We start from the raw sequence: 17,594 nt of genomic DNA, 5'->3' as shown, positions 1-17,594 counted from the left end.
CTTGAAAAAATTTGACAAACATTTTAAATTAAAAAAATTTCTGAATTCAGTACCAATAATATATATATATATACGGTATGGAATAAAATTTCAATATATTACAATATCATGTCCGTTGCTTAATTTTGATATTCTTACGTTCATCATTTATGTATTAAACACGCTACAGTTAAAAGTGACAGGCAGGCCACGTATTATGACGCAGTTCCAAAGCATTCTCCAGAGAAATCGCAAAGTTGGAGTATAAAAGCTCCTATGATCTCCTTCTTTCCTTTTCAATTCAAACTACAGCAACAAAATCAAACTGCTCCTTCAACTGTCTGTCACCGTCTCTCCTTCCTCCTATATCTTCACAACTGCAACTCGCTAATCTATGTGCGTCACCGTAATCGTCAACGTAACTTCACGTTTACGTTTTTCATGAACAATACAATTGCTTGAGTTTGTTTTTTTTTTTTTTTTTTGAGTTTTCGTAAATCTTTATTCGGAGACGATATGGCGGGAAATGACTGGATTAACAGTTACTTAGAAGCGATCCTGGACGTTGGTCCAGGAATCGACGCTGCCAAGTCATCATTGTTGCTTAGGGAGAGAGGACATTTCAGTCCTACTCGTTACTTCGTCGAACAGGTCATCACCGGCTTCGATGAAACCGATCTCTACCGCTCTTGGGTTCGAGTACGATATTTTTACCGCTGAAATTTAAATGTACTCGTTATTCTCATATTTTTTATCTTTTTTTTATTAGTATGAATATTTCGATTCTATGATTTTAGGCTGCGGCTACTAGAAGTCCGCAAGAGAGGAACACTAGATTGGAGAACATGTGTTGGAGGATTTGGAATTTGGCTCGCAAGAAGAAGCAGGTTTTTTTTTGTCGTTATTGAGATTCGCGTTTCAGTTTTAAATTATATTCATTACATATCGAAGGTATATTGAGTAATGTTTAAACCAGATTTTTTTATCTGATTTGTTTAGGAAATTTAGTTCATAATTCTCATTTTGTTATTACGTCGTATAGAATTCACTAAGCAAATAAGAGTTAATCATGAAAGATAAAAGCATGCTCTAAATTGTTAGAATCAGCGACTAATTGGTTTATAAGGGGCTAAGTCCGACATATAAAGGGTCTCATTATTTTTCGTGCAATTGATTGTTTAATTGATTTCACACACTTCTTTCATATTAATTACACTACTGCAGTGGAAAAAAAATATATTACATGGAGCAGAGGATGTACTGCTCCGTTTGCTTTAGCTCTGGATATGCCTAGATGGTTCATTGTTTCTAACGGAGTCTTAGCTTGTACAGATATGTTTTTTAATTTCATTTTCTTTATTAGTCATATCTAGATTTAAAATTATCAACGACTTTGATTTACTTTCTCTGTTGAACTCAAACAGCTTGAAGGCGAGGAAGCTCAGCGTAATGCTAAACGTCGTCTTGAACGGGAAAGAGGCCGCAAGGAGGCTACAGCAGATATGTCCGAAGACTTGTCAGAAGGAGAGAAAGGAGACTCATCTGCTGACCGTTCTGCTCATGGTGATAGCAATAAAGGAACAATGACTAGAATCAGTTCTGCCGATGTGATGGAGAATTGGGCTAGTCAATACAAGGAAAAGAAACTCTACATTGTGTTAATAAGGCACGAATTGCACTTCATTATGACCTCTTAACTTAATGAGGTTATTTGGAGGTTTATCTTCAATGCTGTTTTTGCTTATGAATATAAACTGAAATTCGTCAGAATGTTTTAGTACAGGGCTTACGAAATCTCTAGTTTTCATTAGGGCTTTTAATTAATATTGACAAGAATTATTTGTGCAGTCTCCATGGCTTGATTCGCGGAGAAAACATGGAGCTTGGTCGTGATTCTGATACAGGTGGCCAGGTAATTAATTAATGATGACCACAGTTGCATTCATTCTCTGCTAAAAAAAATTTGAAATCCTTACTGATGTTGTTTTCATATCGTTCACGATTGTAGATCCATTCCGAAGAAACATGCACCACGCTATTACTTATGAAGTTTGGTATTGTGGTGTTTCAAACAGGTTAAATATGTAGTAGAACTTGCAAGGGCTTTGGGTACAATGCCAGGAGTTTATAGGGTTGATTTACTGACGAGACAAGTATCAGCACCAGATGTAGATTGGAGTTATGCTGAACCAACTGAGATGCTGCATTTGAGAACAGCTGAGAACTTGACGCATGAGGTTGGGGAGAGCAGCGGTGCATATATTGTCCGTATACCATTTGGTCCAAAAGATAAATATATACAAAAAGAGCTCCTTTGGCCCCATATTCCTGAATTTGTTGATGCTGCACTTAGCCACATTGTACAGATGTCCAAAGTTCTGGGTGAACAAATTGGCAGTGGGCAACCTGTGTGGCCAGTTGCAATTCATGGACATTATGCAGATGCTGGTGACTCTGCTGCTCAGCTATCTGGAGCTTTAAATGTGCCAATGGTTTTCACTGGCCACTCACTTGGACGAGATAAGCTTGAACAACTATTGAAACAAGGACGATTATCAAGAGAAGAAATAAATTCAACATACAAAATAATGCGGCGGATAGAAGCTGAGGAGTCATCTTTGGATGTGACTGAAATTGTTATAACTAGCACTAGACAGGAGATAGAAGAGCAATGGCGCCTTTATGATGGATTTGATCCGGTACTAGAGCGCAAATTAAGAGCAAGAATCAAAAGGGGTGTAAGCTGTCATGGCAGGTTTATGCCGCGTATGGTTGTAAGTGCTTATATATATGATATTTGATTCTGCATCTAAAGCAAGTTTGGTTGGTTGTTATGCTTTTCTCTATCGTAATTTAAGTATTTTCCTGTGTCTTAAATTGTCATATTGATTTCTAGGTAATTCCTCCTGGAATGGAATTTCATCATATTGTTCCACATGATGGAGATGTGGATGGGGAAATGGAAAAGAATGAAGATAATCCTGCTTCTCCAGACCCTCCTATATGGTCTGAGGTTGTAGTAGTTCTTTCTTTTGCATTTTTTTGGTTCTTATACCTTGCGTATCAATATTCTGTTCATTTTTAATTGTTTTAATGCAAAATGGAAACCATACTATCCTGGGATCCATTTTTACTTGCATTCAGTAGAAATTTTGATATAATACTGACCTTGAAGTCTTGAATTGGCAGATAATGCGTTTCTTTTCCAATCCACGCAAGCCCATGATACTTGCCCTTGCCCGACCAGACCCTAAGAAGAATATTACAACTTTGGTTAAAGCATTTGGTGAATGCCGCCCTTTGAGGGAGCTGGCTAATCTGGTATGCCGAAATCTTCTATCTGCGGCTTCAGTGATTCTATATATATTTGTAATTATCCCATTTATAGTTCTTTTTTCATTTAATCAGAGCTTTGTTTATTATTTTAGTTTTCAATAAATTGAAACTTACCATATTGATTGTTGCAGTGTCTAGTAATGGGAAACCGTGATGATATTGATGAAATGTCTGGCACAAACGCATCAGTACTTCTTTCAATTCTTAAATTGATTGACAGATATGATCTGTATGGCCAAGTAGCATATCCTAAGCACCACAAGCAGTATGAAGTTGCTGACATTTATCGTCTTGCAGCCAAAACAAAGGTAGGGTTGGTAATTTATTTATCCAGATTTGGTGCAGACTAATTTTAGGGCTTGCTGTTCCATATTGGAAAACACATAAGCACCGTATACTAATTAATGAATTGGAATGTGTAGTTTTTGTACTGGCATATTTCTTCTATAGTATGTACGTTCAATTTCCATCTCAATTTGTTTGTACTCACCCTAATTTTTCTCTGTTTGGATTGGTGTAGGGTGTTTTCATCAATCCAGCTTTCATTGAGCCATTTGGGCTTACTTTGATTGAGGTTTTCTTCCCCATCTAGAATCTACAGTTGTAATGCTTCAGATGTTTACTTATTGACAATTCTACTCAAGTTCTCTTTTTAACAGGCAGCAGCTCATGGTTTGCCTACTGTTGCCACAAAAAATGGGGGACCTGTTGACATCCATCGGGTTTGTGCATCTCTGCATGTCTACAACCTTCCTTTTGCTTAGCTCATATGTAAACTGAAGTGTTCTTGAAGTTTGACGTAATCTTGTGGTTAATCATGTTGAGCTTGTTACAGGTTCTTGACAATGGTCTACTAGTAGACCCTCATGATCAGCAGTCTATTGCTGATGCTCTACTTAAGCTTGTTTCTGATAAGCAACTCTGGGTGAGATGCAGACAGAATGGACTGAAAAATATTCACCTGTTTTCATGGCCAGAGCACTGTAAAGCATACTTGTCCCGCATAATCAGTTGCAAACCAAGGCAGCCTCAGTGGCAGAGAAGTGATGATGGACTTGAAAAATTGGAATCTGATTCACCTGGTGATTCCTTGAGAGACATACAAGATTTATCTTTGAACTTGAAGTTTTCATTGGATGGTGACAAAATTGAAGAGGGTATTACATTTGACAATGCTCTGGATACTGAAGAAAATTCTGGTAATGGGAAAAACAAATTAGAGAATGCCATTTTGGCATGGTCAAAGAGAACAATCAGTGGAACACAAAAGCCCGACCAAAATATTAGCACCGGTAAATTCCCAGCAATGAGAAGGAGGACACAGATTTTTGTCATTGCTGTGGACAGTGATTCAAATTCAGATTTTCTTGAAATCATTAAAAAGGTTGTTGAAACAGCTCGGAAGGGCAAATCTGCTGGATTTATTGGGATCATTTTGTCAACAGCATTGACAATCTCAGAGGTACATTCTCTTCTGGCATCAGGAGGTTTGAGCCCATTAGATTTTGATGCTTTCATCTGCAATAGTGGTAGCGAGCTCTACTATCCATCTTCAGGCACTGAGGATGTTCCCGGGCTTCCCTTTGTAGTAGATTTAGATTACCATTCACATACCGAATACCGCTGGGGTGGTGAAGGCCTGAGGAAGACTTTGGTTCGATGGGCTGCTTCTATCAATGATAAAATGCCTGAAGAAGGAAAGATTGTGGAAGAGGATGAATCAAGATCAACTGCACATTGCTATGCTTTCAAAGTGGCAAATCCATCACTGGTAATTCTCACCTCTCATTTTGCAAATTTGATGCAGAACCGAAACTATAAATTTTTGCTGCTTGAATTTCTCCTTTCCTCATATGTAGCATACTCTGTCTCTGCAGATTCCTCCAGTTATGGAACTAAGGAAACTGATGAGAATTCAGGCTCTTCGGTGCCATATTATTTATTGTCAGAATGGTGCCAATCTTCACGCAATCCCTGTGTTGGCTTCTCGATCCCAAGCCCTCAGGTATTTGTCCTTTTTATTGAATCCTGGCTCTGCCAGGGTTAAAAACAAAGTTCAGTATTTCACAATTTATTTAAATGTACTCTTGTATTGTGATGTCTTCAACTTTATAAGGTGTCATTCGAATTTAGGACGTATAGATTCAAAAAGTGAATTTTCAAGGAAATTAATGGTGGTAGTGAACCACCACTAATCTCATATGAGGTGTGGGGCGAAGCCCCTATGTTATAGACTTTTCCGAATACGCTTGACCAAACGCAACAGTTAGGACGTTATTTGTTGTTAGTCTAATTGAATAGAGCAGGTACAAGTAGCATATGGATAGACAGACGTGTTAAAATGTTTTAAAGATAAGGTTTGTCTGTAAAAATTGTGTTAAAGTGAATGTAAAAAGGAAAATATGTGTTGTAGAATTAGAGTGAGCTAAGTTTTAGAGTTTGAGATAGAAAAAAAACAAAGAAATCTCTTCTCCATCTTGTAATTGGTTGATGGTTTTTTAATGTGTATGTATATAAAATAAGTTGGACATAATTTCAGGTACCTTAATGTTCGATGGGGCATAGATATAAAGAAAATGGTTGTGTTTATTGGAGAATGCGGAGACTCAGACTACGAAGGGTTGGTCGGAGGGATCCACAAAACAGTGATATTGAAAGGACTGGGCATCAACTCCCGTAAGCTCCATGATAATAGAAAGTATACTTTAGAGGATGTATTGCCACCACTTGAGAGTCCCAATATCGTTCAAGTTCAACCCGATGCATGCAACATGTCCAGCATTACAGCAGCACTGGAAATATTAGGGGTTCTCAAGGAATAGACGTTCGCTGAGTTGCTATCAATCTCAGAAAAACAGTCTTGTAGTAATAAGGTTTTGCTTTCCAATTCTACCTCCAAATGGTATCGTTTTTCCTAAACCAAAAAAAAAAAACCTATGTTTTCAAATTGGGATATGACATTGATGACCAGTCCAGGCAGGGTTGGATCAACTTTTTTTTTTTAAAAAAAAAAAATTTTAGTTTGCAAGTTAGCGCGTGCAACTTTTTTTTTAATTGATAATTTCTTGTGGCCACTCTTGAGTTCTAGAGACGAGCTCGTTAAGTCAGCCTGAAGGTGTTCGTTCTTGGTTGTGCAATGTTAATGTTGCATGTAAATTACTATGAATAAATCATATACTATTTTATATATAGTTATTTATATGAAAATTATATATATGATTTTCATGTTAGATTTCAAGGGAGAAAAATACAAAGTAATGCAATTTAATAAGAGTAATGTTGTGTGTACCATCCATGAGAATAAATAAGTTAATATACCTATGTTAGTTTATTTGTATTCATTAATTACTAACTGTTTTTATATGTAATATTATTAATTTGTTAAACATAAAATGCGGAAATTAGAGTTGTTTTTTTTTTTGTTTTGAATTCGGTGTGAAATTGTTCACTCATGTTCTTCACGATCATTGATCATTGTTCATTGATATATCTTCCCTCTTTTAGCAAAATGTTCATCAAAATCAATGCTTAAAACTATTTGTACTTCTACCAAGCATTTAAATTAAATGGTACCAAAATAATCCGTTTCAATTTTGATATCGACATACTAAAAGGGATGACTAGAGAATGATACAATAAACACCAGCACACTATACCAAGATTAGCTCATTAACTATTAAGGGCCGTTTGTCAATAATCTTCAAGTCCTGTTGCTCAAAAAATTTAATTCAGACAAAAAACGATCAGTTAGCTCCACTAGCAAACCATCCCTATTATTAGTAATTGAACCTCTTCCAAGAAATTTTACCATATATCTCACATGTCTCTTAACAGTTCTAGTCTTTTCAATTCAAAATGACTAAAGTAGATACACCGCAGCTAAATCTATATATAAGATCGGATATGAACCAAATAGAAACCACAAACGGATTAGCTCATGCTTGATTTAAATCCTAAATAGTCAATTCAAGTTTGAAATCATTCAAATTGATTACAAGTACCGTCGGAAGTCGCCAAGGAAATAAATAGTATTATCCACCAGATGAATAGTATTCTTGTCAACAAATTAAATAATTTGTGGGAAGGTAATCCTAACGAAATTATCTTACTAAAATTCCAACTCAAATTTAACTTGAATCAAGACATATGCTAATTCGAATCGAACTTGCTCAGTTCGAGTCCTAACTATATGCTACCGTGCATCCACTAAACATAGCACAATTAAGGAAGAAACAAGGGAAGAAATAGAAATAGCACAACTTTTTCAAAAGGCCTATAACTAACTTTATGAAAGGAAATTTGAAAAAAGAAAGACTAATGGAGCATGGCATTTTGCAACTGTCAGTTCTATTGGATATTACACTCCCGTAGATGAATTACCAGACATCCAATTGAGATCAATCAATTTGCTACTATTATTCCTTTCCCACCATTACGCTCCAATAGTCCTACCAGTGAAAATTGCCAAGTAATTGATTCAGAAATAACATCTCTCTTCTTCATATTGAGATGTCGCCCACCAGCTCTCTGTTAGGGCCAACAAATGCCTCATCTTATAGTAAATACCTAATTTTGTTAAGTATGGTTGAACCAGGGTCCAACTGCACCGTTCATGTGTCCATTGCTGTGGATCCCTACACCGTTTGGCATCAGTGATGGAGGCAATCCAACAGCCATTGGCGATGGTGCAGTTGGATATAGTCCATGATTATGTGGAAGCGCGTGAGGACTCACAAGAGGACTACCAGCTGGACTACCTTTACATTGTTGGAGAGCATGGATTTGCCTAAGCCCTTCCTCGTGAATACGTGCTAGCGTCTCCAACTCTTTCATTGATAGAGCTTCTAAACCGGCACCATATAGCGGGGCATGTCGTGACATTTCTTCTTGAAGTTGAGCCTCAAGGTTTTGAATATATTGCTGCAAAAGACAGTAAAGGGTAAACGTCAGTGTGAAATGAGAAAGAAAGCTAAGGCCCATGAAAGTTACTATACTATTTACATGCTCAGTTATGTCAAGATTCAACACTCTTAAACCTTTGCCAATGTCTCATTTCAAGTACTCATTATACTAAACAATTAAGATAGTTAACATCACTGGAGGAATGCGAAAAGAAAATTAAGATCAGTACTGTCTTAGGACCTAGGGGACACTTGTTCTAGTTTTAGAGGGTAAAGTTTATTATATAGAGGAAGTTGGATTGTCAAAAGGGAAGGGAGGTAGAAAATTAGGGTGGCTGCTTAGGGAAGTTTTCAATGCCTTGAAGCTGGAATTGGGAGGCCTCCGTTCCTTGAATTGCTGGTCTATCATTGTGAATCCCCTTTTTATCAATAAAAACATCTCTTTTTTCTGATTTGTTTGTGTTCGGATTGTTTTGGTTGAATAATTGGCTGGGTTCCTATCATAATGCAATGAGAAGTTTGGTTGAAGCAACCCTAACTAGAGATGGGGAAGAAAAAAGATGACAATTACAATTATGATGATAAAGAATACAACAAATATAGAGAATGGAAAAGAGTATAAGCTATGCAGTGCCCAAACCTGGCATGTCTGCAGTTTTGATTCCATGCCATCAATATATGCTTCACATCTAGCAACCTGCTCTTCCTTCTCCCTTTTTTCTTCTTCAGTTTGCCCAACTGTTTGGGTCAACCGTCGAACTTCATTCTGAAGAGACTGACAGATTTCTTCCCGCGTCACATTCTCCGTGGCGTATCGTTTCAATTCATCATCAAATCTTTTTCTTGCAGCTTCAGCGCCCTTCAATCTTTCAGCAAGAGCATTTTTCTCCTTCATTACTCTCTGCCAATTGTTATTGGAAAAAAAGAATCAAAACAGTTATCAATACAAAAGGCAAAGCACAAAAGCTGGTTCATCATCAAATGATCACCACCCCTACCCTTGCAATCTCAAAAGGAAATGAAACTGAAAAATAATTTAAGTTCATCAACATATATGGGAAAAAAATTATTGTCGTGTGATTCGCCTTCCCTGGATAATGCGACCAGGCTTCACAATTTCAACATTTCATTCACACTTGAAGACATACCAAGCTCAAAGAGTTACCCAAACACTAGTGCACCTATAAGGATTGTACTCAAAATCAATCAACTTCAGCTCATTCTTATGGAGAGAGGGAGAACTTCCCATACCCATAGAAGATGACACAAACACAGTCCAACCCAAAACAAGGAAAACATCAAATTGACAAATCTTGCCTTAACTTCCCAAAAAACCCATAACTTCCTCCATGAGATTTTCCAACAATCCCGTAACGAAAGACATAAGAACTATTGTGCTTAAAATTTCAATAAAATAAGATTTCCCGCAACACCTCTTGCAGAGGTTGCATAGCAGTCATCTAGCATTACATTTTTACAAGCCTCAATGCTGGTATTGGTATTCAGAAATTCCTCCATATAATCTTCCAAGAGTTCCGTAAGGAAAGACATAAGAACCATTGTGCTTAAAATTTCAAAAAGATTAGATTCCTCACAACACCTCTTGGAGAGGGTGCATAGCAGTCATCTAGCATTACATTTTTACAAGCCTCAATGCTGGTATTGATATTCAGAAATTCTAGGACCTTCCATCTTGGAGTAGAGCTTGGTAATACAACTTATAACGCTTATCTTCCATAACTAAACCAGCAGACCAAATCTTACAGGGGGAGAGGTATTACATAGAACCAAAGGTGAAAGGTACGGGCTATATGAAGCAATATAGCCTTCACCATCAACTGCTTGTCCAGGAAATAGAAAAGTAATTTTCAGCCCAAAGAGAAGAAGACAGAGATAAAGTAATTACTACCTTCAATTCATCACGTTTCCGGGATTTCAATTGGGAGAGTTGATTCTCTGCATCATGAAGACGATCCTGAAGAACTTTTTTCTCAGCACTAAGCTTAGCAATTTCATCATCGCGCTCAGAACGAATCCATTCAAGCTGACTTTCAACTTCTTGGATTTGTTCAGAAAGCTCTTTCTTCTCATGAGCAAAACGATCCATCTCAGCCCTTATTTCAGACTGTCAATCGTAAATGGTATCATCATTTCCGCTAACCCCAAACAATTAAAATGTAAAAGTGATACACCACATCTAATAATTAGTCAATTATATTAAGTACCTTGAGACGATTATTTGTGGCCTCAGATTCATTCAACTTCTGTGAGATAATAGCTTTTTCTCTAACTATATTTGCCATTTCAGCCTTCCTCTCTTCACGTATACGAATAATTTCATCTTCACTAGTGCATAACTGGTGCCAAAGAGCTGCCCGATCAACAATTGCTAGTTCAGCAACCTCCCTCATCATGCTCAGAACAGGTCTAACAATTTCTTGCTCCTCACAGACGAGAATAACCAAAATTTCTAAATCCAGATCTACTTCACGGCTACTGTCAGTAGTGCTGGTGGCACGTTTAACCAGTCTCTTCAGCATCTTGCCACGGTAGGACTCATCAGGATACCATTTTAACAATATTGTGTACAGAATTTTCACAAACCCCTTCACATGAAGGTCTCCAGAAAGGGCCAACGTCTCAGCAAGACCAAGAACACAATTAAAGTCATCATGTTGGACTCTTAGCTGTTCATTGGCCTCTCCCTCTGCAACAACATCTGCATGATGAAGATTTTCAGCAACAAATCTGGCATTAAGATTCAGTCTTTGAGCAAGGCGTCTTTCCAAGACCATGGCTACAGCTTGAGCCACAATGGTTCCTTTAGCTACAGCTCTCTCGAAGGTTTGAGCAGCTTCAACAGCGAGACAAGGTATGGATAACATCTCAATCAATATGTAAATATCAGAAAAATGACAAGTAGCACGGAAGGCCTGTTCATCCACCAAATGCCACTTTTCGGAAGTAGGCCCATTCTCTCCAAACAAAAAGAGCCCACAAGACATTGTTGAGCAATTGTCACCAAAATCATCATCGCAATCAATATCTCTAAGTATTGTCTCTGCAACATCTGCCCAACTATTTACAGTTTTACTTAAAAAATCAAGGACACAAAGAGACACATCTGAACCCAAATTTTTAAGCCTAACACGAACTGATCTAACCTGCAGATGAGAACATACAAAATTACATATGCTTATGGGGAAACTATACCAGAAAAAACAGATTATGATGATGACAAGAAAATGCATACAGCTTCAGGAAGATGTTGGCACTGGGATGCAGCCTTAAATATAAAATCTAAGGCAGCTGCTAGTGGTTCATCATTTGAATCTGTCAAAAGCTCAAAAGACTGCAATAAAATATGCTCCCACACTTCACTGCCACAATCCAGTTGACTCAGGGCACTGAAAACCTGACAACCAAAATCATAATTAGGCAATGGATGATGTAGCAATAGAATACATGTCTAAACTACAAAGTAATATATGGTAATATATTTCCACTCTGTTTATATATATATATAAACAAAGTTGAAACTAGACAACATGCCAACAGAAACATGTAGTAAAAGGAGTGAAGACCTCTGCAAAGCTATCTTACAGGTATCCATAACACAGGCTCAGCATCTGGCTTTCGAAGTCGTTCAAGAAGTGCACATGCAGCCAGTGGGTGCTCTGAATGCTCTACCAATTTTGGTACCAAAGCAACTAGGTCTGGCTGAAGATGCTTAGGAGCTTTATCCAATACAAGAGAGATCTTCTGTGCTGACTGTGGATGTCGTCTTGGCTCAGGACAGCCCTGAGGAACAGCTCCATCTAAGGCCCTTAGAGAATTTACTATCAATCCTAAGAGCTCCTCCGATTGCTCTGGCCACTTGGTCTGGAAAAAGTTTGGTCCATAAGTTAATATAAAAGAATTAAGCCAGGAAGACCGACACTTGCAGAATTCAAATCCATACCTTAGTGCGAAGAGAAGCACTTTCCCCAGCAGATGTTTCTGGAGGTGAAGTAGGCTGTCCAGGAAGTGCTTTCTCAGGTTTGACAGTCCCATTCACGTCAGAGCTTTGCACAGCAAAGGTACCACTACTATCATCCACACCAGAATCCAATCTCTCATATACAGGAATTTGAGCAGATCCTGTCACTCCATTCTCCCAATCAGATTCCAATGGCCTGGCACCCCCACTGCCATCAAGGGAAAGTTTTGAATTTGCATCAGAAGAATCATCATGAGAAATTCCATCTGAAGGTTGGCAACATTCCACCATGATATCCAAAAGTAGATCAATGATAGCTTGCTGCAAGACTTTAACTCCCATTAACAAATTCATCACACTGGGGGAAGATTCTTCAGTTTTTGTAACCTTCTTTCCGTCATCACTACCAGAGAGCTTGGTTGGTAGAAGCAAGCGTTTTGCTTTAGCTGGGTCATCAAGATAAACACGAAGGCCAGTCAAAAAACCAGCAATTGCACCAGCATCCATCAGAAGCTTTTCTCTTAGTGTAACCTGTGGCTGTGAAGAATTATCTCCATATGTGAGGTGAAACCCAGCTCGTGAAAGAAGATTTCTAACAATATCTTCTTCATCTCCACTAATTCCTTCACTGTCCTCGGAATCAATGAGTTCGTCAGGATCAGTAGTCAAAGCATCCTGATCATCCTCAGATGCGAAAACCTGACAGATAAACCACAGATAAACACGGACATGTCAATCATGACAGAAGAACAAAGTAAGCCAAATCACATGCTGCTTCATGTACAGATCTGGTGATCATAACTGGGAATGAAGGAAGAATTTGAGCTAAAACATCCAGATCATGTAAATCCAATCATTGAAATTCATTTCAGATAATCTGAACATCTAACAGCCCAAATCTAAGATTCAAACAAGGTTATTAAATTCAGATGTGAGTCTTACAAACCATCCATGAAGCACAATTTATTCCATAAAAGCTTGAAACCACAAATACACACAACAATAAACATAAAACTTGCCCATTAAAGATTTACCACATGCATGTACATAAGCATACATGGTACGTAGTTAGTTTATTGGCGAAACTTCTTCTCCAGGATGTGGGTAAGATACAGAAATACTCCAGCAATATATTCTGCAATTACAATTTACAATCTCTATGAAGGAAAAATCTAATCTAGGCCTAATTCACAAAGGACATTTGTACCTCTTATTCATGTCCATATTGTTTTATACGACTAACAAGTTTATAGACAGGGCAACATTTGGAAGGGTTTGAATGAAAAGTGAGAAAAACACCAGCCCCATCTCCAAGTCAATAGCACCACCATCAGAGAGAATTAATTCCAAGAATATTTTCCAAAGTCAACAAAAAACCTTTTAATACTAGTAGGTCTTAACACACCAAAAATGACCAAAGAAAACTTCCACATAGTTTATTGCAGATAACAATTAGATTGAAAAGGACCAAGCTACTAACCTCTAGATCTGAAAACTCAAACCAAGGGCAGCAATCTAATATTTCACAAACAAAAACAACAGTGTCACGCATCAGAAAGCCTGCATCTGCTTCCAACATATCAGACACCTTCATGAATTGCAAAACTGAATTATTCCATGTCTTTGTACATATAGAAGACTCCTTCCAAACAGTCTTGGCTGGGTTCTTTTGATTCACCACAGCCATTCTGTATCTGACCCAAAAGTTTTTATCCGGATCGTTACCAACAGACTGATCACTCTCTAAATATATACAAATTGTGTCAAATGACTCATACACACCTGCATCAGGAAGCAACTAGTTGTCAATCAAATAAAGGCGAACAACTGTAACTGCATTCAGAGTGCAGAAAACTTTAAAGCAAGCACCCACCAATTCGAAGCTCACATCCACCAGCTTGAAAGAATTTGCTAAAGATTTTTCGGGTTTCCATTATTTCCTTGAAGGATAAGAAGTTTTCCACCTTCCAAGTAAATGAACTTCTTCTCCCAACCTTGTCAGTTTGGGCACAAGCATTTGTAGAATCAGAACCCTGATAAGTAAAATCCTGCATTATTGATGTCTCCTTCAAAATGAGAACCTCTGCTGAGAATACAACAGTGTCTTGGACAAGAAAACCAGAATCTTGATCAAAGAGACTGGTAAGTGTTACAAACTCACGCCAACCCCAATCCTTTGCAGCTTTGGAATAGCGATTCTGAGACTCCTTTGTGACTGATTTCTCCTCCATTCTTTGGTTCACAACTGACAACCGATGACTCACAAAACAGCTCCAATCACTTGAAGTATTTCGGGAATCCATAACTTCAAGAAACACTGAAAGGTGGCATGGTGGCTGAGACTGCCCTGATACCATTCAATAAACGGGAAACTTAGATCAGTTCACTCTTGCAAGCTCAAACTAAGCCAGTTCATATGATTTAAAGTCCAAAGATCCACGTGTTAGAGAAAAGCCATCATGCATAATGGAAGCCACTTCCTTAGGGGAACCTAAGAAACAAGATTAATTGATCTCAAAGCCTCAAATATTGTTGTTGATTAGACCCAAACGGTCAGACACAATTTTAGCATATGAAAATGGTCACCACTTACACTCTTCTACACACAGTGTAAGCAAGTGTCAAGAATCAGAGTACAAATGATAAGCCAAATGCATGTTATACTGCTCCAACACCATGAATCATATGAAAAAAATTCACCCAAACACTACCCTAAGCAGCTATGAACCTGGCTCAGACAAGTTAAAGAAAAAGGGTCATCCCTCATCAATAAAAATAAGATGGGAACCTCTAGTCTTTATTTATTCATATATCGAGAGGCCATCACTTAATATTAAACACATCAAAGATATCAACCAACTAAAGTCCATTAAGGACACAATAAAAAGATAACAGTAACACATCATATAACTACTATGATAGTCTTGCATACCTCTGGGATAAACAATAAGACGACAATCCCGGTTCCCAATCTGAAACCTCCGGCTCTTAATGCAGAGCCCTGTAATCTTCCTCTTCTTCAAAATATCCTTCAACCTCGTGAAATTCTCAATCCTCCAAGTAAACTTCCCCATATGCCCATCTGACTTCCTTGCCCCACTCCCACTCCTCCATCCGACCAACGCCCCATTCTTTGATAAACTACTCAACTCCTTGATCACATGGAAAGATGTACTAAACACTGCAGTATCATCCACCAAAAACCCTGATTCAGGCCCAAAAAAATCTGCCATCTTCATATAATCATTCCATCCCAAACTTGTATTGTCCCCACTCTTATTATCTGCAGCAAACCTCCCATACGAGTCTCTATGCATGTGATTGGACCCGGGCTTTTGATTCAATACAGACATTCTAAACAAACACCAACAACTCCTATCCAACACCACCGTCTTCTCCATATCCTTACTCTCCAAACACATTGACAGATATTCCTGCCCATTCACTGAGCTTTGATACACACTAATCCTCAAATTACACTCCCCAGCTGGGAAAACTGGACTCATTATCTTCTGTGTCTTTATCATTTCCTTGAATAAACTAAAATTATGCACTTTCCAGGTGAATTTCCCACTCAATACATCAGATACTGGGCCCCCAACTACCGAGGACGACATCATAGAAGGTGATTGTAACTCATTATTATCACGGGTGAAACTAACAGATTCATTTAAAATCAAAATATCGGCAGTGATTAAAACAGAATCATTATTAAATAAGTAGCCTAATTTCGGATCAAAAACAGTAGAGGAAGGGGTAAAGTCACACCAACCATGCGATTTCTTTTTGCTGGAGAATCTATGCCACGAATCACGATGAATAGTTTTAGAATCATCAGATAGGTTGACTATCGCTAAGCGGTAACTGGCGAAGCAGTCCCATTTGGAAGAAGAAGTGCCACGCGGGTCCATGATTTGGAGGTATATGGAGATGTAGCCAGGCAAAGCTTGTGAGTCTCCTTTAGGATAAACTAATAAGCGACAATCATAACCTCCTACCTCGAAGTACTTGCTCCACAGTGCCCTAGCTCTGATTCGAGGGAAATTGTGGACCGTCCATCTGCACACAGCAGAGTATTCTCCACGCCGATCGACGGTCACGGTTTCTTGCGCCCCACCGCTTCCATCTCTTGGTCCCGCCGATAAGTCCTCCAATCCTCCGGTTGCTGGTGAAAATGATTGGGGCTTCTCCGATGAGGTGGTGGTCTGTGATTGGTCGGGTAAAGATGACGTTGATGTTGTTGGTGATGATGATGATGAAACTGCCTCAGATGAACTCTGCTTCATTGCTTTTTTAGGGTTTACTTTTTTAGTCGTTGATCGAATTTTTTTCTCAGAGAGAGCATACGAGAGTTCTCTAGAGAGAGGAACAAATGGTGATGATATTATGTGGTTAGAGGGTAACAGAAGAGAAGAGGAGGCCCTTGGCTTGGACAATCAGGGGCGCATGATAGCTAACCTGCGCTGGTGTTTTTTCTTTTTTTGGGTTGTGTTTTATGTGTGTAGAATGAAGAGCAGCCAATGATCCAGTATGGGCGAGCGTGGACTTGTTACGGAAGCATACATATTATGAGCCGTTGTTTGATAAGACTTTATATTGTACGTCATCTGGGCCCACGGTGCATGTGACCAAGGTATAATACACGTATGAAGGTTTTAAAAAACTGTATATTCGTCCGTTTCCTCAATTTTCATAGGAGCACGTCAACATTAGCCGGAAACCTTATTGGGCGGATGGATACTTGGCAAGTCCTTCTGGTTCAAGCTTGGTTTAAATTCTAAAGATCAAGTATAATTTAAATCGATTGAAATAATAATAGGTGGCATTGGAAAGAAGATAAACAATAGTCCGGAGAGAAGAAAAACTCCTATGCAACGGTTCCAATCTCAGCTCGGTTCAAAATCCAAAATGGCCAACTGGAAATGAACAATATTTTCAGGGTCCGTCAATGCTGTCACATTAAAGATATTTTTCTATGCTAATTTTTCTTTTCTTAGGCGACATTTCTTCTTCTCCTCTTATGATTGTTCATTCTCTTCCCAACATCGCAGTTCACCATTGGAGGTGCAAATCTCTAAAGTGCATACAAAAGTAATTTTTAAGAGGTTTCAGACGAAGCCAAAGGAACGTACTCTTCCTTTGACACAAGAAGGGGCACAATCTCAAGAACATTATGGGGTGCCATTGCGTCAAATGGAGGAGTTGATGAACAGATTTAATCTTGTAGAGGACAATGCAGTGTAATAGAATTTGAATATACCAAATACAATGTTATTTACTAGCCACAAGCACAAAGGACTCGGAGAAATTTTTACAGCACTCTTCTTTATGGTTTATATTGCTAATTCTCTCCCTGAAAATTGTAGTCCCATAATGATTTATTATTTAATTCTTACAAT

General features: G+C 38.3%; 2 protein-coding genes across 2 annotated transcripts; one reads left to right on the top strand and one right to left on the bottom strand.

Moving 5' to 3' along the window:
* Nucleotides 1-201: 201 nt before the first annotated feature.
* Nucleotides 202-6,529, top strand: LOC123201077 (probable sucrose-phosphate synthase 1). Its single transcript, XM_044616528.1, has 13 exons — nt 202-678; nt 777-866; nt 1,404-1,645; nt 1,828-1,891; nt 2,055-2,753; nt 2,876-2,992; nt 3,169-3,300; nt 3,447-3,623; nt 3,836-3,889; nt 3,975-4,037; nt 4,151-5,086; nt 5,193-5,320; nt 5,855-6,529. The coding sequence occupies exons 1-13, from the start codon at nt 496-498 to the stop codon at nt 6,135-6,137; spliced, it is 3,168 nt and encodes a 1,055-aa protein (XP_044472463.1). The 5' UTR covers nt 202-495; the 3' UTR covers nt 6,138-6,529.
* Nucleotides 6,530-7,325: 796 nt separating this feature from the next.
* LOC123201075 lies at nt 7,326-17,380 on the bottom strand. Its single transcript, XM_044616526.1, has 10 exons — nt 15,128-17,380; nt 14,069-14,542; nt 13,676-13,977; nt 12,178-12,894; nt 11,820-12,098; nt 11,470-11,631; nt 10,442-11,380; nt 10,126-10,341; nt 8,857-9,117; nt 7,326-8,235 (listed from the first exon to the last, which is right to left on the bottom strand). The coding sequence occupies exons 1-10, from the start codon at nt 16,479-16,481 to the stop codon at nt 7,891-7,893; spliced, it is 5,049 nt and encodes a 1,682-aa protein (XP_044472461.1). The 5' UTR covers nt 16,482-17,380; the 3' UTR covers nt 7,326-7,890.
* Nucleotides 17,381-17,594: the final 214 nt, after the last annotated feature.

Source organism: Mangifera indica, chromosome 17 (assembly GCF_011075055.1).
Source record: "Mangifera indica cultivar Alphonso chromosome 17, CATAS_Mindica_2.1, whole genome shotgun sequence".
Taxonomy (NCBI): Eukaryota; Viridiplantae; Streptophyta; class Magnoliopsida; order Sapindales; family Anacardiaceae; genus Mangifera; species Mangifera indica.
Note: the sequence above shows the minus strand (reverse complement) of the source record. Positions and strands in the feature narration are given on the sequence as shown.